Below are 20,423 nucleotides of genomic sequence, written 5' to 3' on the forward strand. Positions count from 1 at the left end.
CCTTGGCTGGCTTCTTCTTTTCCTGGATGTGTTGGAATGTCCTTGTCTCAACTCTGGAACGTTCTCTTCTTTGCTTCCATCGTCTTTCTTGGAGATCTTGCGTGGTGGCCGCCATATTCCTATCTCCAGCTTCTCCCTCTCCCCTAAGCTCTGACCTTCTATATCCAACAGTCTCTGCGTGATTTAACTTTAAGTTGGCACTCCGACTTAACATGGCCCAGGCTGAGCTCCTGCTTTCTGCCCCATACCTGCTTCTCACCCAGTGGGGCTCCACCCCAGCAAACAGCAAGACTGTTCGTTCACCCAGGCCACCAGCCAAAAATATGAGCCATCTTTGACACTACTGCTCTTCTTTTAAGAAGATTGGCTCCTGTTTCTATTCGGTAACTCGAAACAAACACTCGATTAGCAATATCTGCACGTGATGAGGCACATTAGTGAAAGACTTGCATGTGACCCGGGACTCAGCCGCAGACAGAGCATTCCCCGGTCCAAGCCATAGAAAGTCTGTGATCTCCGCAGTCACCGCCTCAGACCCCCATCACGTCTTGCTGGGTCACTCCGCTTGTGCTCCTTCCCCCACAACAACAGAGTGACCAGTGACCCCGATACCCTGAGAGTCCTGTCATGCACCCCGCCTGCTCAAAACCTCCAGGGCCCGCACTCACCTCGCTGTCAAGCCGGCCTCTGCCCATCCAGGTCTGTGGCTCCTGCCTCCGCCCCCTGGCTGCCGTGGAAGCCCACGGCATGACATGACATTCCAACCTCAGAGAAGCAAGGCAGCGGCCCTCTGTCCCTCCGCCCTGCTCTGTCCTTCCACTTTGCTTTTTTAATACTACTTCTCGATAGCTGAAACTAAATAGACATTTATTCCACCTCCCCCGCCTGCTTGCTCCCGGCCCATATAACATCTCTCTTCCAGGTACAATGTAAACTCGGTGGACTGTACCTTCAGCACCGGGCAGCATGCCTGACACGTAATAGGGGCTTAAAAATACGTTGACTGAGTATGTGCTAGTGCATCAATGGTAAAAAATTCTGTTGAATGAATGAATGAATGAATGCACATATACACAAGTAAACAAGAGGTGGATCCCGGTGAGCAGGGAAGGAACAGGAAAATGAGAGCTTTTCTTGGGCTCCTCAGCGAGGTGTCCTACTTCAGCTCAGGTCGTTGCTCTCGTGGTCTGTGGGTTCGAGCCCCGCGTCGGGCTCTGTGCTGATAGCTCGGAGCCTGGAGCCTGCTTCGGATTCTGCGTCTCCCTCTCTCTCTGCCCCTCCCTTGCTCACGCTCTTTCTCTCTCTGTCTCTCTCTCAAGAATAAATAAGCATTACAAACCTTTAAAGAAACATAAGAGGGCTTTTCTCTGAGGACCACTAAGGAATTGTAACCCTGTTTTTCTTTTCCCGTGATTCCCGGTTGGTGGTCCCGCCTCTGACTTCATTTCTCAAAGTAGTTCTCCATGCTTGCCGTCACGGCCAGTGGGCACTTGTTGCTCAGATTTTTAAAAATCTGGGGTAGAAGGGCAACGCAAACCTTATCGGTGAGGTCGTTCAAAAGCCCAGACGAGTCGAGTCTCAGAACTAATAATTCTCAAAATTAATTAAAGCCTCCTTCCCAATTATGAGAGAATTACGCCTTAGCAGCGTGCGGCGGCCGCGAATCTGGGTCGGCATTTCCCGGCCGGGTCTGGTGTGGCTGAACGTCTCTGTGTTTCTCTTCAGGGCCATCACCCGGGACTATGAGCGGCTGAGATGGAGACGTCCGCCTCGGTCACGGCCACGGAGAAGAAGGACGCCAAAAGTGGGAGCCTGGAGGGTGTCGCCTTCCCCGACGCGGGCAGGAAGGCCTCTGCTCTTGCGGTGGCTGCGGCGGCGGTAGCTGCCCAAGGAGGTACTTACTGCGTGCTCTGCACACTCGGCGGGCGGCAGGGGTGGTTTTCATTAGCCCGTTAGGATTTAATTGGACCGGTGGCCGATGTCACCAGGCAGGCATGCTGGGTTTATGGGGGGCGAAGAGGAGGGCGCCCCCAGCTAGCGGGAAGCCAGGCCCTGTGACATTGGCCTGCAGGTTTTTAGGGGATCTGGCCGCCCTCGGTCGGAGTGGCCCCACGTGTGTTCCCTTGGCCCGTTTGAGAGGTGCCAGGGACACGGCTTCTGGCCTCTGGCCTGCCAAGGACTATTTTGGAAAGTAATTGTCTCCTGATCCCTTCTGGCTGTAATTAGAGGGTCAGGTACGGAATTTAGCATCCTTAGGTGAATTTCTGGCCAACTTAATTATAACAGAAGGACTACACGAGCCGCAGCCTCTCATTTACTGCCCCGAAGAGAAAGGCTCTCTGGTTTCCACTAGTCTTTGCCAGCATCCCGTCGGGGAAGTTTGGCGGGAAGGCGAGACCTCCCCGTGTGTGCGCGCAGTCCATCTGGAGGCCACAGAACTATTTCTGTCTCTGAGGAATGGAGAGTCTTAGATTTCTTCTCTTCCCCTTTTTTATTCAAGTGCATTTAGTCATGGGCTGTTGCTCTCGCCGCCCAGGCACAGCCCAGGGAGCGGCGGGGGCAGGTTTGCCTTCTCGGGGCGGGCGTGCAGGCGTGGGCAGCGCCTCTCACACTTTGATGCACACACACACACACACATGTGGCGGGCAGGGGAGGGGAGGGGTGTGGCTTGCTGATGTGGGGAGTCCAGTTTAGCAAGTCGGGCAGGGCCGAGCTTCTGCGTTTCTCCTGGCCCCTGACCCGCGCAGGGCGCCGCTGGGGGCTGGGGCCCGGGGAATCCGGGAGACCCTGGGAGGCGGAGGGAGGGGTCGGTGTTTCCCGGAGTGAACCAGAGGACCTTCGGCTTGTCGTCACTACTTTGATTTTTATTTTTATTTCTGTTCACGATTCTAAGTTGGAGGTCGTTGCTAGGATGTGTGGCCCGAGTCAGGAGAGGGGTACCCAAGGCCAACCTTCTCGTTCGTGTGGGGAGGTGGGCGTTCGGCCTCCCTACCTGGGTGAGGCCCCTGGACTCCTGTCCCTCTTGGAGACTGGCTGTCCAGGCCCTCCTTCTGCGACCCACTGGGGTGGAGGAAGGAGCCAAACCCCCCCGGGTGGACCCCACACACAGGGTGGTGTCAGGGGATGAGGGCAGTGGGGAGGAGAAGAGGGGAGGCTGACTGGGAGGCCGGGTTGCCTGGTAGCAGGGCTGGCTTGTCCTGGGCCTGGCTGTGTCTGTATGTGATCCGTTCCTTCCCTGGGCTCAGGCTTCCCCTCCCTCTCCTGTGGTGACTGCTCACACTGTCCCTCTGCCTGAGAGACAGACTCATGGGGGTCTGAGGTCTCAGTGAGTTCAGCAGGCCTGGCCTCCATGCCTCTCTGGCTTGCCCTGGGGCCCTCCGCTCTCCCCGCCTCAGCCTGGGTCTGCCTTTCCTGCATCCCGAGTGGCTCGTGAACTGCCACACGGCAAGATTTACTGCCACACCATCGCAGCAGAGAACAGGCACGGGCAGTAATTAGGCAATGATTAAGATGTAATTGGGGGGAAGCCCCTCTAGCGCCAGACCTGGTCGTCACCAATGTGCAATAATGGCACATGCTTGCGGGCATCTGGATGTGGGGGGATGGGCATCAGGCCGTCGGCTTGGGGTGCAGGGGTTTCTCAGAGGCATCCAACCCTGCTCTACCCCCCCGCCCCCGCCCCCTAGGATGCTGGCCCTGCCCACTCCTGTAGGCCCCCGTCCGCTCATTCCCTGGAGCTCCTGGCAGAGGCTGGCTGCCACCTGTCGTTGCAATGAATCTCGAGTCAGGTGCAGCTGATGCTGGAGAGCCTCTCTGCTCCCTGTGGCCCCGTGTGCACAGCTTGCGGGGAAGGGCCCTCCAGGAGTCCAGCAGGGTCCTGCACGTGGCAGGGTCGGGTGACCTGGACTCTGATGCTGTGTTCCAGGGACAGGGTGAGGGAGGCCCAGTGGTGCAGCCCAGAGGGATGCTGGCCTGGCCCCTCATTCCAGCCACATCCCCAGAGGCCGTGTCATTTTCCTCTATGGGCCCTGTTTTCCCAATCTGTGTCGTGTGGTGGGCATTTGGATACCATTTGGCAGATGTCACCCAAGGTCTTCATGACCTCATGACCATCTCCTGCCTTGGGACCCTTGGGCTGTTCCTGGATTTTCACAGTGGAGAAATAAGGTGGGAATGAAATCTTTCTGTCTTTGGGGTGTGTTCGCGCTTAGAACCAAAGCCATACAGTTCCTGTGGTGGGGGTGAAGGCCCTGGAATTGGCGGCGGGACAAGGGGGTGGGATCGAGGGTCAGAGGCTGGCCCGGGGTGCGGGCCGCCAGCCACATCTGGACACCTCGTGGCCCTGCTGGTCGCAGGATCTGGATGCTTACCACATCCTCAGACAAGCCTTGGCCATCGTCTGGGCCACCGCGTAATAAGCCATGAAACACTAAGCTTGCGTGCTCAATGACAGCAGATTGATTAACCAAACTACAGGGAAGTTATTGAATAAAGCGTTACGTAGCCACTGAAAATGTTTATCAAGACTTTACAATAATGTGGGGGGAGGTGCCCACGTTCTAACAGTGACAGAAAGCAGGGTGCAAATCCACCTTGTCTCTATCACAATGGTAGCCTCCCTGGAAGTACCGTTAGCCATGGTTGTCCAGGTGTTGGGACTCGGGGTGATAGACGATGCCGACGGGAAGCTCATCCCCTTGGTTCTTAAGGACTTTCTAGAGCCTTCTATGAGAATGTTAACTCTCTCTGAGAGCAGGGGTGTGCTGGAGCCAGCCCCTGCTAACTTGTGGGAGTGGAGTGTAGACGTCTTCCGGTCCCGCTGACCTTGACCTTCGGTTGGTAACTAAAAGTTGGCCACAGCAGGAGTAGTTACGGGGAGGAAGACTGGCAAGTCAGGGCCACCTGCTCCGGCTGTCTCCTGCTGGTGAACTTCTCCCAGCTCACGGAACTGCCGGGTGCTAGGCTGGAGTGGCAGGGACGTCTATTTCATGAGTGCTTGGAGACTTTTGTAAAAGAGACAGCGACCAGCTAGGGAAGGGACTTGCCCAAGGCCACGGGCTGCTGTAACAGAGAACTGAGGCTCCGGCTCTTCTTTGCCACCTGGTGAGAGTCTTTCAGTTCTTGCTTTAAATTGTGATTTTAGACTCCTTATGGGTGATCTGGGACTTAAAGCCCAGCCCACTGAGACTCAGTGGTAATGGTCCAGCCTCTGCTCCAGCAGCGGAAAGTCACTCATCTGTCCAGTAGGCTAATGGCACCTGCTCTTTGTGACTTTGAGATTCGAGGCTGGGACTTATTTGCAGAGGGACCTGAAAAGTCACGTGGCTTGACTGGCCTCTGTTGCTTGACCTCCCTTGAGTGTCACGAGGCTGGACACGCTGGGGGCTGGGCGTTTCTGCTCAGAGCCGCTACCTCTCTGAGCCCACAGCAGAACAGGGTGGTAGCAGGAAGGCGAAGCAGGGCTGTGGTCAAACTGGGGGAAGGCTCAGTGAATCACTTGTCTGGTGGGAGCGACTCTGGAGAGCAGACGGCAGAAGCCGAGGCTGGTGGGTCCTTCCCCGGCGACTTTGGCTGCGGTGCCAACATTTTGGAGGCCATAAATCTTTTAAAAACACATTTTGGCCCAGAGCTTTTTTTCCCCTTTAATTTTTAAAATGGCGTAATTTTAAAGGCAATTTGATTCAGATGTTTTTCATTGCTTTACACCGAAACGGCCCAAATGCTGTCGTATTTTCCTCCTCAGCGGTGGGTTTTCTTTCCAGAAATATTTCTGAACCTGTCTGTGTGCCCCAGCTGAGCCCCAGGGACCCAGACGCTTCAGGCCTCTGGGCTGGGCCGGTCGGAAAGTCTGGAGCCGTTAAACCTCGGAGCCGAGTCTTGGTCTGAGAGCTTTGCTAAATCCCTGAGGTCAGACAGCCAGACAGGCTTTAGAAAGTCTGCGAGGCGCCTGCAGTGGCCCACACCTGACTGCCACAGAGCACCCACTGTGTGCTGGGCCAGGGTCCCTCCACGGGGGACCCCCACCTGCAGCAGCAGCATCCCTGGGAGCTGGCTGCCCCCCCAGGCTTCAGGAGCAGTGTTCCGGGAGTGGGGAGCCCAGCAAGCTATGGGATTCTGAGGCCCTTGGAAGCGTGGGGCCCTCTGTGTTCAAGCTGCATGAGGCACCGTGGGACTTTCCACGTGGGAGTCGCGCAGCAGAGCTGGTGTGCAAAGATAACGTGAGACCCAACGCGCCCACACCTGCCTCAAACGGGGTACTTCCCAGGTGGGACAGAGCAGCGGTGAGAAGCACCTCGGACTGGGATCACACCGCCTGGGTAAGGCCCAGCTCTGCTCACCGTGGGCAGGTCGCTGTGTCGGTTTGCTCGTCTGTAAAACGGACACAGCAATGGTGCCTACGTCACAGTGCTGTGGGAATTGCTTGCGTTAGCCAGGCACTAAGTTAGCTCTCTGTGGAGATCCCAGTGACGTCTCTGCCTCGTTAACTATGTTACTGGTTTTCCTTTCCTAGCCCGGCAGGCCCTACCCGGCTTCGAAAGTCTCCCCTTCACTGGTCCCCTTTGCTAGTTGACTCGAGGAGGCGTGACAGGTAGCAGGAAGGCCGGGTTTCTGTTAGCTTCCTACCTGAGAGAGGTGGGGGGAGCCCCAGGCTGGACATCAGGCCTGCGGTTCTGTCCCCCTTCGCTTCGCTCTCCCAGGCTGTCCTGGGCAGATGACCTTACTGGATCCCCGGTCTTGCTCCCTTAGCCTTCTCCCCTGGGTGCTGGAGGGTGGGATCGGACCAGAGGTTGCCGAAGCGGCAGTACCTCGGAATCCCGTGACACCGCCGTCCTGAATGTGGATTCCCAGGACGCTCCAGACCTGCTGACATTGACTCTCCCAGGCTGGGGCCCGGGCACGTGTATGCTTAACAAGTTTCCTCTTTGGATGAAGTTGGCCCAAGGCACGGGGTCTGTCCCTGGAGGTGGGCACTAACCAGGGGCCACTGGCCGTGCCTGCACGTCACTGTGTGACTCTCAGCACACTGCTCCTCACTGCCGGGGGCCTCTGTGTCACCGACGGCACAGGCCACCCCTTCGTCTTGTCCACGGGCCCTGCTGGCTTCTTTCAAAGTTTCTTTCAGGCACATTTTTGCTCAGCGGTGAGGTACCCCTGTCAGGCCTGGAATGCGGTGCAAATACCAGAGTCTGCAAAGGAATCGGGGTGGGGGTGAGGGTGAGCACTCTGGCCCAGGTGCCCAGGGTGAGGAAGTACACGCAAGTCACCTGGGGCCCCGCCAGAGGTAAGAACCTCTGAGTCCCTGGCGTCTCTGCCCTCCCTCTGGCTCTGGGCCCCCCCTCTAGGATGCCCTGTGGGCAGGACATGGCTTGTTCACCATCGGGCCCCTGCCCCACATCACCCCCCTGCCCCACATTGCGCCCCCGCCCCACGTCACCCCCACCCCACGTCACGTCCCTGACCCAGCAAGGCGGGCCGCCAGTAAGTGATTGTTGAGCGAGAGGAGCGTGACGCTGTTATGCCAAGTGTGTGTGGGTAGGCTGGTGTGGCCCGTTCGTTCTGAGGTCGCCAAAGTCCCTGGGAGACCAGGGCCAGCTGGGCCCCCCCACCCAAGGCCCTCTGGACCTTGCTGTGAGGGCCCAGCCCTCCCGGCCTGCCTGAGCTGCTCTGCCGGGCCGCTTGCTTGCACCTGGGGCCAGAGGACGCACGCCGGTGTGACTGAGTGGAGGACACTTCAATTATTCTTATTGAAGTGATTTGCAGGCCGCTGAGGCCGCCACTGAGCTGCCTTTAATGGCCCCGTCACAGAACAGCCAGTTCCCATCAGACTTCTGCCAAGAGCAGAGCTCGGTCCTCCCCGACAGCTTGGCACGGCTGCCTGGGCTTTCTCCGGGTGACTGGCGAGGCCCTGGCCCGTGAGGTCTCGCTCTGGAGGGTCCGGGTACTGGGCAGAGGTGAGGGTTGGAGGCTTCTCCTGGCCCACAGTGGAGCACAGTAGGGCTGTTCCCTGCTCCCCACTGTCAGCCGTGTCCCCTGGAGCAGGCCGGCTCACTTTTCTCGAGCCCATCAGTCGGGGGTAATGATGGTACTTACATCCAGCTTCGACCAGGTGCAATGGGAGGGTGTTTGCAGACTGGCTATCAGAGGGCCTGTGCATCGACAGCGGAAACTCTAGTGACGTGACTCTGAATGTCCGTTCCTTTCGCCTGTTATGGACCTGATCCTCTAAAGGCCACTCTAAACGTCACTCAAAACAGCTGCCATCCAACATCAGAGCAGACGCCCCACTTAGCCCCGACCTGCCGTACCTCGGGTCAGCGTTCAAGGCCCCAGCCCAGGCAGGGTCTGTGTTCTGGAAGCCTTCTCGGCAGACCACCTGGCCTCTCCCCCTTGGTTGTAGAGGCCGACGCACACGCATTTCCACTTCACACCCGCGCTGTGTGTGTCTGGCTGGCACGTGTGCGTTGGTGAGCTCCACGCACAGAGAATGAAAGCGCCTGAAGGCCAAGTCCAGCTCCTGTTCGCTCCCTGGGGCCTCTGCAAACTCAGTCTCGTTTCACGGTGCACGTTTAACTCTTGCAGTGTCAGGGAAAGCTTCAGAGTCCCTTCCGATTACAGAGCTGGGAGAAGCTTGAGAGATCGTAGAGTTCAAATCTGTTCCTCATAGACGTGTGGAGGCCAAGGTCCAGAGACACGAAGCAGAGACTTATCCAGCGAGTCCGTTGGGACCGGAAGCCGCTTCACCGGGAATCGCCCATGGGATGGGACGCAGCTGCTCCCGGCCCTGCCCCCGGCCTGTCCCAAACCCCGGCCTCCCAAATTGATGGTGTTTACGTTGGAAACATTTTTCTGACGTTTGGTTCTGTCAAAACTAATTTTAGCATTTCTAAAGCTTGGTAAAAATACAGCCTCATTACTTTGATGTCGGTGCATAGTTTACTATTAGTATATTCTGGGGTTTATCATTTTAGTCATGTTTAACACGGCTGCACCAGGCACGCACTATTAAATCTGGCTTATTTTACATTCCTGTCCGGAATTATTTATTTGTAACAATTTCCTCTCTATCAAAAGACACAGCTAATGCTGTGTTTTAATGTGTTATTTACACACAAAATAACCTATTTACAACTCAGTATGCGCTAGAGGGAGAATGGATGGGCCCCAGTTTCCTGCGTTCTGTTATATCGGAGTTTAACAATCTGGTTTGCTAATAGAACCATTTATCATTGGTGTGGGGGGATAATTTATTTTATGTTTGTGGCCAGGTCTCCCTGCCTCTGATCTTGGGAACATTTTGAAGATAAGGAAGTCAGGCCTGGGGTTTGGGGCGGAAGCGGGACCCCTGAAAGAGAAGGGGGACCCGCAGCCTTCCGGAAGCGGCCGGCGTGCCTCCGGGTTCCCTGAGCACACGTGTGCATCCTGCAGATGGTTCCGGAACACCGGTCAGAGATGCGGTGATGCAGAGACGCTACCTCTGCCCTGCAGGAGGTCCCGGTGGAAGGCATCGGGACAGAGAACAGAGCACGGTGGGGACGCTGGGGAGACGTGACAGATCCTGCCCAGGGAGCCTCATGAGCTGGGCCTGTCCGGATGTGCAGGGTTTAACCAGGTGAAAAGAGGAAAGGGTGGGTGAGTGGCCCCTTGGGAGTGCAAGGGCTTCTGAGTCCCCTTTTGGCCCGTGTGGCTCTAAGTGGGGTATTCGGGGGGGTTGGCCTGAGAGGGGCTCCTGCCTCGGTGACAGGCAGGGTGTCCAGACTCTCCCTCACCCCCAGTCCTCAGGGAACCAGTCCCCAAGGGTTAAGGCAGACACCCCTACCACTTCACATTGTCAGTGTCAGCTACCTGCAGCGGGAGGCTGGAGGCAGGGAGCCCAGGGAGAGGTCCCCGGGCCTGGCAGCCAAGCCGGCAGGGCTGGGCAGTGGCATCTGCTGTGGGACCAGTGGGACCCGGGAAGGACTGCTCAGAAAGGAGGCCCAGCAGTGTCTGGGGCTCCTCGGTGGTCACGTGGCCGCTGGACCTTGCGGGCTGAGGTCCCATGGCTCCGTAGTAGCCTCTGAATGCACACTGATGGGCCAAGGAGGGCAAAGCAGTGCATCTGTTTCTAGAAGCCTTATTGATGGACCCCCTGGCCTCTCCTCCTTGGTTGTAGAGGCCGGTGCACACACGTTTCCACTTCAGACCCGCACTGCATGTGTCTGGCTGCCATGTATGAGTTGGTGAGCTCTGCTAGCAGAGAATGGAACGGACCGCTACCGTTTCCGAAGCTCTGTGCTAGCAGAGGGGGCAGGTCGGAGTGGGGGGGGGCATCCAAGAAGCAGGATCCATCGTCCCTGTCCCCAGGGGTTGTGGCCCCTTGGAGAAACCAGACACCCCCCACTCGTAATACAGACGTCGTGCCTCGCCCGATGTACGGAGTGAACAGAATACTTCAGGGGAGAGGTGGGACCTGAAATGTCCAAGCAGGGCCCTGGTCAGTCCTTTCTCTGCCCCTCCCTGCCCGTCTCTGCCCTGGTCAGTCCCCTTTCACATCAGATGGCTGGGGAGAGGCTACCAAGTGTGCAGGGCTCAGGGCAAGCCACAGAGAACGGTGCATGGAACACCAGCTCGGGTGACCGGCGTGGTCTGGGGGCCGAGGCTCAGGCTCTGACAGACGAGGTTTGAATCCTCGCTCTGCCGCTTCCCAGTTGTGTATCCATTGCTGGTCTGAACCCCAGTGTCTTCACCTTCCGAGTGGACAACATACTTCTCTTCTGGGGGCCAGGGTCACAGATAACTGTCACAAAGGGCTTAGATGGCACCTGGCATATCGTAGGCGTTTGGTGTATAGTAGCTATTGCTTTCAGTAGTCTTGCTGTTGCTCTTATTATGATTATTCTAGAACTATTTCTGAGAGTAGCACATATGCATCCCATAAATATTTGAGAGTGAATGAGGCAGATGGGTGGCTCAGTCGGTTAAGCATCCAACTTCGGCTCAGGTCACAACCTCAAGGTTCATGAGCTCGAGCCCTGTGTTGGGCTCTGTGCTGACAGCTCAGAGCCTGGAGCCTGCTTCAGATTCTGTCTTCCTCTCTTTCTGCCCCTCCCCTGCTGGCACTCTGTCTCTTTCTTCCTCAAAATAAATAAACATTATATACATATACATACATATATATATATATATATATATAGTATATATTCAAGAATGAATGAATGCACAGGTATGTGAGCAGAATCTTCATAAGGAGTAGCAGCCTTGCCGTAATGTACAAGGGGGATCAGCCTTCTAGCCCAAGGAGCAACATGTGCAAAGGTCGTGGGATCTGAGTGAGGCTTTGTCAGCCCCTTGGGCAAAGGCTGTCTGCACACCTCAGCCCCAGCACTAGCTGCTGTGTGGGGACCGGGGAGCCGTGTGGTACCATGCTGAGCACCCCTGGGTCTGTTCTCTGGTTGCTGCAGCACCACGTGTGGATGCTCGAGGCCCAGTCCAGCCTGGCTCTAGGTCCACATGGCTTGTTTGGACCTCACTCCAGGCTCAGCTGGCCTCTCCTCTCAGGCAAGCAGGAAGAGGAGGCTGGAGGGGCTCTGTCTTGAGAAACTGTCCTTGGCTCTTTCTCTGAGACTGGCCTGGCTGGTCCCGCTCCCGGTGCACCTGGATTGGCGGCCTAGAAATGAAGGAACATCCGGAGGGGGGAGCCATGTGCGTGCATAGCTGTGGTGCTGCGTGGTGTGATGGAGTGAGGGCCGGAGAGTGCTCCCCAGCCGAGTGCCTGAAATTGGCCCTTCAGCTGTCACCTTGCCTGCAAGTTTGTGCAGAGGCCCATGTCATCCTAGATCCCCTTGTGTGACCCGGGTGCCCAGGTGCCAGGCTCTTGCCCAGTGACAGCCTGAGGGTATTAGGGGACCTGGGGCCGAGCCTCACGGGAGAAAGGTCAGAAAGGGAGGCATGGATGGACGAAGACCCACTTTGCTGCCTCTGCAAGTTCTGAGGCTGGACACAGGTGGGACCTTCTCCCATCTCTGGTCCCCAGAGTCTACATACCAGTCACATCTCTCCTGGTTGTGCCGGGGACAAGGAAGGGGACAGGGACCTTCTGTTAGAGACAGGCAGGTGTGGGTCCACACCCAGGTACGTCACGGGCTGTGGTGATGACACTCCCCTGTGTGGGGAGTGACGGCCTGGCATGTGGGCGATAGGATGGTGGCATTGCCTGCTGGACCGGCCGGGGGCAGCTCCTGGTCATATCATCAGTGGCAAAGCAACGCAGAACTTTCCAGCCACCGACAGCTGTGCTGACATGCCCCAGCTTCCCCGTCTCCGAGCCTGGGAGGGGATGGAGAGAAGGGTGCTGGGGGAGACAGTGGCTGTTCTTAGCTACGGGGCTGAGAGAGCTGGAAACACAGTGCACACCGAGCCCGTGTGCCCATGCGCACAGTGACGGCATTCAGAAAAGTCCCCCGAACGGAAATAACCCAGAATCCTGTTCACTGATGCACAAACAAAACCTAGTGTGTTCTCATGCATGTGGCATATCATTCAGCCCTAAAAAGGAATGAAATCTTGACTTGCACTTCGACACGTATGGACCTTGATGACGTGATGCTCCATGAAAGAGGGCAGACGCCGAAGGCCTCAGGTCATCTGACTCCATTTATGTGAACTGTCCCAAGTGAGCAAGGCTCTAGAGGCTGAAGTAGCAGGGAGAGACTGCTGGGGGAAATGGGGTTCCTTTTTGGATAAGGACATGTTCTGGAATTAGATTGTGGAGATGGTGTGTAACCCTGTGGATATAGTAAAACCCACTGAATTGTATAATTCCAAAGGGTGGATTTTATGGTATGTGAATTATATCTCTGTTTTAAAAAGGAAGGAAAGGAGGGAGGGAGGAAGAGAGCGGGAAAGTTGGGGATGACCTAGGCTGAGCCCTGCTGCCCCAGTGTGCATCCCCAGGAGTCCCCAGGCCATGAGCGATGCTGCCCCTCAGGGAGGGACCCGGTCCCCCTAGCCAATGGGCAGCCTCCCCAGCCGATTCTATAGGCTCCAGAAGCTCTAAAAATAATTGGAGTGGAAGGAGGGTGTTTAATGACAAAGTAAATAATTACATTAAGGGTGTGAGTTTGGAGGGCCCTGAGTAAATCACTTTAGAAAGAGCCCCAGCCCCCAGCTAACTTCCAGTCCTTTATCACCAGCTCCCGTCTTCCTTTGGACTCGGAATAATTGATTGTGGCAGGCATTGTGGGCCCGGCAGCGGCAGGGGCTGCCGGGCTCGGGCAGGGCTGGGAGCGACGGCCAGCCGGCAAGCGAGGGGCCCCCGCCAGGCCCACCTGCTCTTTCAGGAAGATGAGCCCCAGCCCCCTGGGGTGCCCGGCCCTGTCCTGCTGGAAATCAGATGCTTTGCTGGGAAGGGCTCGCTGATGCCCTCTGCCTGGAGAGGGCCGGATTCTTCTGTGCTTCTGAGAGGGAAGAGCCAGATGGCCCACCGAGGCCCAGAGAGGGGAAGGGTTTGCCAAGGCTGCCCGGGGAGTGTGCCACAGGCCCAGTAAGAAGCAGGTCTGGGGCACCCAAGCAGGGACTCTCAAACAGCCCTGGTGTGGGGCGCCCAGGGTGGGTGGGCCTTAGCAATTCGGTGGTGCTCCCAGCTCACGGTGAGTGATGTCCCAGGCCCCCTTCAGAACAGCGTCTGCAGAGGGTGGGTGTCAGCAGGCTGCCGCTCCCGGGAGGGGTTGCGCACAGCTGGCCATGGTGACAGTCCTCCGGCTCAGCCTCCCACCTTCCCCGTCCTGGCCCCGCATCCCCGGTTTGCTCCTTCCCTCTGCTGCCCTCCCTGTCTCGACCCCGTGGCTCCACCCTGTCCTCAGTGAGTCCCAGCCTGTGGCTCCCACGTCCCAGGCACCCCTCTGCCCCAGCCCAGTGCTCCCCTCTCAGGCCGGCAGAGGAGGGGCAGCCAGCTTAAAGCCAAAGCCCACGAGGGACATTTGCGACATTCGAGGATCTAGGAAGACAGCTGCACCTGGGCCTGAGGGGACGGCTCTTCTCTGATGGAAACGGAGTCAGGATCCTCACCTGTGGATGAGGAAGTGGTGGAAACTCATCTGGCCCCTCCCAAGCTACGTGGACTTGTCGGTCTCCGTAACTGGGAAGCCGTAACGGGTGATGCCTTGGGGACGCTGTCCACGTGCTCTTGGGCGACTTTCCCCTCCTTGTCACCGGGAGGCCCGAGCTACCGCGGGTGAACGTGGGCCCGACACTCTGCTCTCCTGGAGACCGGTCTCCTTCCGGGTGCCTCTCACCAAAGTCTAGGGCATTCTTCTCATTGTCCTGTCTCAGACCGCCCTGCACCTGTGAGCCAGTCACCGTGACCAGACCGTGTGCTCTTATGGGCATCTGGTGGCACGGGGAGGGTCAGCCTCTCTGCCCCGTAGGGACTGTGCAGGGGAGGATGGGCCCCAGGGGATGCTGGGCAGGCCGAATAAAAATGTCTGCCTCTCTCCAGCCAGTTGACAGGAGAGGGACGCCTCGGGGGCTCTGGGAACCTGTAGGCACTCGCCAGTGGATAGAGAGTCACAGCTCTGGGTCTCAGACGCAGGGAGCCCTTCTCGGGTCCTCCCTTCCCTGGGCCGCCTCCTCTGACTGCATCTGGAGTGACCAGGCCTGTCCTCCCCCACCTCCCTCAGTGTCCTTTGGAGCTGCCCACGGGGGAACACCTGGTGTTCTGGGAAGCACCAAGTGAGAGCCTTAGAGAAGCGATGGAAAGTTCCAGGCCTAGGTGCCACTTGGGAGAGTTTCTCAAAGAAGGAGGGGCACATGGGAGAGGGTCCCGAGAAGGGGACACAGCAGGGGTGCAAGGACCCATGTGCCGGCCAGGGACCCGAGCATCCACCTGAGGGATTGCTTTGCACAAAAGGAGGGGAGGAGAGCTGCGGTCGCAAAGGGGTCTTGAACGGCTGTAGGGAACCCTGCAGGGGAATGTGGACCGTGTGTGGCAAAGGGCCGTGGAAGGGCTTCAAGCAGGGGAGGTACATCTGGAACAGTCACTCCTGCTGGACTGACTTACATCTTGGGGCTTGAGGCATTCCTTCCCCGCACACGAAATGCAGGCGATTCCCACTGGATTTCTCTGCTCTTCAGACCTCCGTCCCGCCTCCCCTCTCTGCCACCCTGCCTCTCTTCCATCTTCCCACGTGTGGCATTTCCTGAGGGCCTCCTGCATGCTAAGCGGTGTTCTAGATGGTCTCTCCCGAAAGGAGACGCGGCTCCCTGAGGCCCAGGGGTGTCAGGCCTGTGTTCACCTGTGGCAGCTGGGAGCAGGGTCTGAGTCTTCTGGAGTGGACAGCCTGCTCCGGCGAGACAGGAGGTACCCAAGGAAATGACCACACCGGGAAGAATGTCGCCTGGGTCCTCCAGCCCGGGAGACAGGGCTCGCCCGTGTTTCCCAAGGATGTGGAAGCCACTGCCTCTTTTAGATGTGCTGGTGAGGCAGAGGGGAAACCGCTTCCGCTGCTGGGAAGAGGGGGCTGCTGAGCTGGCCCCAGTCATCCCCATACCTCGGGGCGGGGTGCTCCTGCAGCACGGCCCAGTCTGGCCACCCCTGTGCAGGGAGGCCGGGATCCAGTCGGAGCAGCTGGGGTGGGAGCTGTGGGGCTGGACGCCCTGGGCTCTGGGTGCCGTGGACACAGGGGCAGTTTCTCTGTCCGTAGCAGGGAATGGGCGTGTCCTCCCTGGTCTGGCTGAGCTCAGGACTGGGGCGGAGGCCTCACACTTGGGCCATTCCCATGGGGGCTGTGGAAGAGCCAACTGCAGTGCCAGCACGGGGGGAACCTCAGGCCTTTTCTGTGTTTCAGAGCCATCACCCCAGAGTGGCCCCCAGCTCTGGGGGAGACACCGCGGGGAGCCCCTGGCCTCTGCTGGGGCTGTCACTGTAGTCCCTCAGGCTGCTGGGACCCCCTTTGCCCCAGCCGCATCCTTGACACGCAGGTTCTGTCCTCTCTCCTTGTTTATAGAATGTTCTTCCTGGGCCATCACGCTCAGGTCTGGCCCAGGTGAGCTCTCCCCTCACCACGGCTGGTCTATGCGCCCCGTCCTCCACTCTGGCACGGCAGTGAAGGTGACAGCCATCTGTCAGGTGTAGGCTGAAAGCAGTGCTCTTTGTTCTTGTAGTAGATTGCCAGCTCCGACCGCAGGCGTGGGGGTGCGTGGCCTCCCTCTGTTGGGGTGCGGGAGGCGCTGAACTCAGACACACAGCCCTCTGTGCCTCAGTGGCCACCCCCCCCAGGAGCACCGGGAGGTCCTGGGGGGGCCGCCACCCATCCCCGTGTGACATCTGTGGGAGCGTGCAGGCTGATTCTCCATGTGCCACGGGCCGTACGGCGTTGGAACGCCCCCTCTGGCGCTTGCACGTCACTAATGCTGACCAAATGTCCTGGCAGGGCTGTGGGTGGTCAGACGTGGTTTCTGTGCGTATGTCCCCAGGGAGGAATCAGAAGCTTCTGGGATCTTAAAAAGCACAAAATCAAACGAAAACCAGAGTCAATGCTTGCCTGTTCCATGCGGTGGTGATTCTAGGAACTTCGTTGCTTTGGGGCTGGGGGGTGTGGGGCAGAGCCGCCCTTGAAAGTTTTTCCCAGAGGAGGTGGGGGTGGCGTAGGTACCGCGTGGCCTTGAGCTCCGCCCCCATCCTAGAACCCCCACGGCTGCACACGGAGAACAGCCTGGTCCCCTCCATTGGGTTGGGTTTGGGGAGGGAGAGAAGCACGCCCAGGGTCACACTGAGACTCTTGGCTGTGCTTGTGCAAGAGCTCCTCAGCTCGGGGGCACCTGGGGGGCTCCGTCGGTTAAGCATCTGACTCTTGATCTCAGCTCAGATCTTGCTCTCAGGGTTGTGAGTTCGAGCCCCGTGTAGGGGCTGCACAAGCCTGCTGGCTCGTTCTCTTGCCCGTAGTCTTGTGTGCGCAGACGCGTCTGTTCCTTCATCCTCTGGTGCGCCTTCCCCACCCCTTCTTGGGGACAGTCTCCTCCCTACCAGATCACCAGGCTGTGCTGGCCCCCAACCCTCTGGGCCACCTCATCCTGAGAAGAAAGTCACCCCCAGCCTCCCTGGCCCTCAGACTGCGCCCTGGATTCGATCCATGTTCCTTGCACACATGGCCTCCTCATTAACAATGCTTAGGCCTCTGCAGGGAAGATTCCAGCACACATGGTCTATTGGGAGGTGTAGGGAGGGGATGGGAGCAGAGGCGGGGGGGGGCACCCTCGAAAGTCAGTTACCTTTCATCCTGGGGGAGGCTCCAGGACCCCATGAGATCTCTCCCGCCCAAGGGGCGAGAGAGCCAGGGTCTAAATACCAACCCCTGTCAGTGTTCGCTTGAGGGCCGCTCTGGCCCTTCCGGCCTCTTCTGTTGTCAGGCAAAGGGGGCTTTGGGGGCGGAGAAAACCGCCAGTTAACTGCCAGCGCTGGTGGCTGGAAGTTGGGTGCAGGCACACCGCGGCAGTAAGGGTACGGGGACATGAGCGGGGAGCAGTAGCGTCTGCTGCACGGAGATGGAGGTGGTGGGTGCTTACAGACTTCAGTTCCTGGGGCCCTTCTCTGTGTCCCTCTCTGGGGTTTTATCATTAGCGAGGACTTCGGAATCCTCTCAGGAAAATGTGAGTGTTTCTCAGCGGATGCTTCTCAAAGAGGAGGCAAAGAATCTGGCTCTTGTCAGACATCAGTGCCTTAGTTGGCACGGGTTTATCAGATGCTATGTTGAGCCAGTAGGCTTGATGGGGAAGAGGACAGGAAGACAGGGAAGGGGCCGCTGCTCAGAAGGGGCCAGAAGTGTGCCTGACGGACCCGAAGATCCCCTGGGTGCGTCATCGGACCCAAGGGCCTGTGTCCTGCCTTCTTGAGGGCCGTCTGTGCCACAGGTCCCAAGAACCAGGGACAGAGCAGCAGGGATGGTTCTCCTAGACCGGCCTTCTGGAATGGAAGAGACCCCAGACCCTGAGCCCCCGGGATGGGCCAGATTTATAACCAGTCACTAAAAATATATACAGTGAAATGAAAGTTTCTGCTATGGAGCAGGCTCTCACTAGCCGTTGTAAAGATAAGTAACGGCAGTTATAAGGCCACTTAAACCCTTACCTTTGGGGTATAAAGGGGTCTCTGCCAACAATAAGTCTTTATCGAGGAATGTTTACTCATAAAAAAACACAGTGAAGCCTGGGAGAGAAGAGGGCTCCGCCATCGGGCCTCTCTGCCTTTATGGAGCCCCGGCCCTCGGAACGGGAGCTGAAAATCACTGTATCCCAAAGTTAGGGGTGGGAGGGAGTTAGACCTGCCTGCTGCCTTCCGGACGGGACTGCCACCCGTCTGCCCCCAGCTCTCTTCCCCCATCAGTAGAGGGGACTACCACTGTACCCCCCCACCTCCCTTCCCCCATCAGTGGAGGGGACCACCACTGAACCCCCCCAGCTCCCTTCCCCCATCAGTGGAGGGGACCACCACCAGCGGCCCCCAGCTCCTCCCCCATCCGCAGCGGACACCGTCATGGGCGTGGGCTCCCCTGGTTCCTGTGTGCCATTGTGCAACTCTCCCTCTCCCTAGGATGCCTTCCTCTGCCCCCCCACCCCCCCCTCTTGTCCCTACAGGGCCATTTCCACATGTTCCCTAGACATCCACCCCCTGCCAGTTACAGTCGGGTCAGGGGAGCAGAGCCACTGTGAGTGACATGGGACAGGGTGGTGGTGGCACCAGCCGCATCCAGCTGGGACACTCAGCTGGGGGAGCCGTGACTCTGGAGGGCAGCAGCCACAGTCAGCACGGGTCAGTGGGAGGGAAGGCCGGGCGGGACATGGGCGAGAGTGTGGATGGACCAGAGCCGTGGGGACAGTTGGAACTTACATTTGTCTGGCCCTAAGAGCTCTGCCGGAGCCAGAGGGGCCCACTGCCCCCCTTCAGGGGAGCCACAGACAGGCAGTGAGTGCGGAAGCTGTGGGGCCGGGGGGCGGGGCATACCTGCCGCCCTGCAGAGAGGCTTCCCAAGCCATCCAGTCCCTTAAAACTTACCCAGGGCCCCAGAGAACGGCTCTTTATGTGGGTTATATCTACCAATATCTGTCTTGCTGGAGGGGCGTCTGGGGGGCTCAGTTGATTGAGCATCAGATTTTGGCTCCAGTCATGATCTCGCGGTTCCTGAGTGTGAGCCCCATGTTGGGCTTACTGCTGTCAACTCAGCCTGCTTCAGATCCTCTGCCCCCCCACCCTCCCCCACCCCTCCCCCACCCCTCCCCCACTTGTGCTCTCTTTCAAAAATAAATAAACCTTTAAATACATATACATTTACCTTAGTAGAAATTTAAAAAAAAATTTAATGCTTATTTAGTTTTGAGAGAGAGAGAGAAAACAAGAGAGAGTATAAGCAGGGGAGGGGCAAGAGAGGGGGGACACAATTGGAAGCAGGCTCCAGGCTCTGAGCTGTCAGCACAGAGCCTGACGTGGGGCTCGAACTCACTGACCATGAGATCACGACCTGAGCCGAAGTCGGATGCTCTGACCAACAGAGCCACCCAGGTGCCCCTACCTTCTTAGAAATTTTAAGGCCAAAAAATTTTTAAATGTTTTACTTTTTAATCCACTTAAAAAGGACAATGGTAAACCCGTTGTTTTTACCAAAAATAACTCTTTTCCAAAATAAGCAAGTGAGAAGCATGGGAACACGGTAAATCTCTGTATGGTCTGGCTTCATGGGAGGCGGCTGGACCTGTGTACGTGCTTCTGATCAGCATCTATACGGCAATATGCCGTTTTGCTTGAAATATGCAGAGGCGGTCTGGCCTCACGTAAAGCAGAGTTAGAAAAGGGATGGCTGTTTGACAAGTCTGTTCAGCTGGTTGTAGATACTCTTCTTCGATACTACCCGGAAACTTGACCCATGGCTGTTTCTTAAGGTTACCTTTCCCTTTTTGGGTTGGCCCAAAGATCTTTGGGTTGACCAAGATCCATTGGTCTCTCTTTCACTTTGAATGGGTATTTTTTGACCCGCGCATTATTTTGTGTCATCATTTCGAAATATTGGCTTCTGTCATGGGGAAATACTGGCTCACGGAAGGGACAGCACCGTGAAAGAAGGAGGGGGAAGGGCACATCGTGGCTTAGCACGTGATGAAAACACGGTGACTCTGCCGCTGCCATGAAGGAGGGCCTGCTTTACCCCATCCTTCCCCCAGACCTCGCGGACTTCAGCTGTGACCAGCCCTAACCTGTAACTGCACTGATAGGGGAGTTCTTAGAAATGAGGTGTGGGCTTAGCCTCATTGCCATGGTACAAAACCACCCCAACACCACCGCAAGGGTCTCTCCTTGAAGCCCCCTTGCCCCTTGGTCCCACCTGCCCTCTGGCTGCGCTTTCTCTCTTCCCTTTCCTTGACAGAGCTGTCTCTTTCCCTGCCTATAAGCCACACCCCTC

General features: G+C 57.6%; 1 protein-coding gene across 2 annotated transcripts in view; it reads left to right on the plus strand.

Annotated features, from left to right (window-relative positions):
• Positions 1-1,755: 1,755 nt before the first annotated feature.
• The window catches only part of GLI2 (GLI family zinc finger 2), a 176,904-nt gene continuing 158,236 nt past the window's right edge, over positions 1,756-20,423 (plus strand). For both annotated transcript variants that reach the window (XM_039234912.1, XM_039234913.1), the window contains exon 1: positions 1,756-1,894. In XM_039234912.1, the coding sequence (XP_039090843.1) occupies positions 1,756-1,894 (139 nt within the window). The remainder of the gene's footprint in view (positions 1,895-20,423) is intronic.

Source organism: Hyaena hyaena, unplaced genomic scaffold (genome assembly GCF_003009895.1).
Source record: "Hyaena hyaena isolate Hyena2069 unplaced genomic scaffold, ASM300989v1 scaffold_91, whole genome shotgun sequence".
Classification (NCBI taxonomy): domain Eukaryota; kingdom Metazoa; phylum Chordata; class Mammalia; order Carnivora; family Hyaenidae; genus Hyaena; species Hyaena hyaena.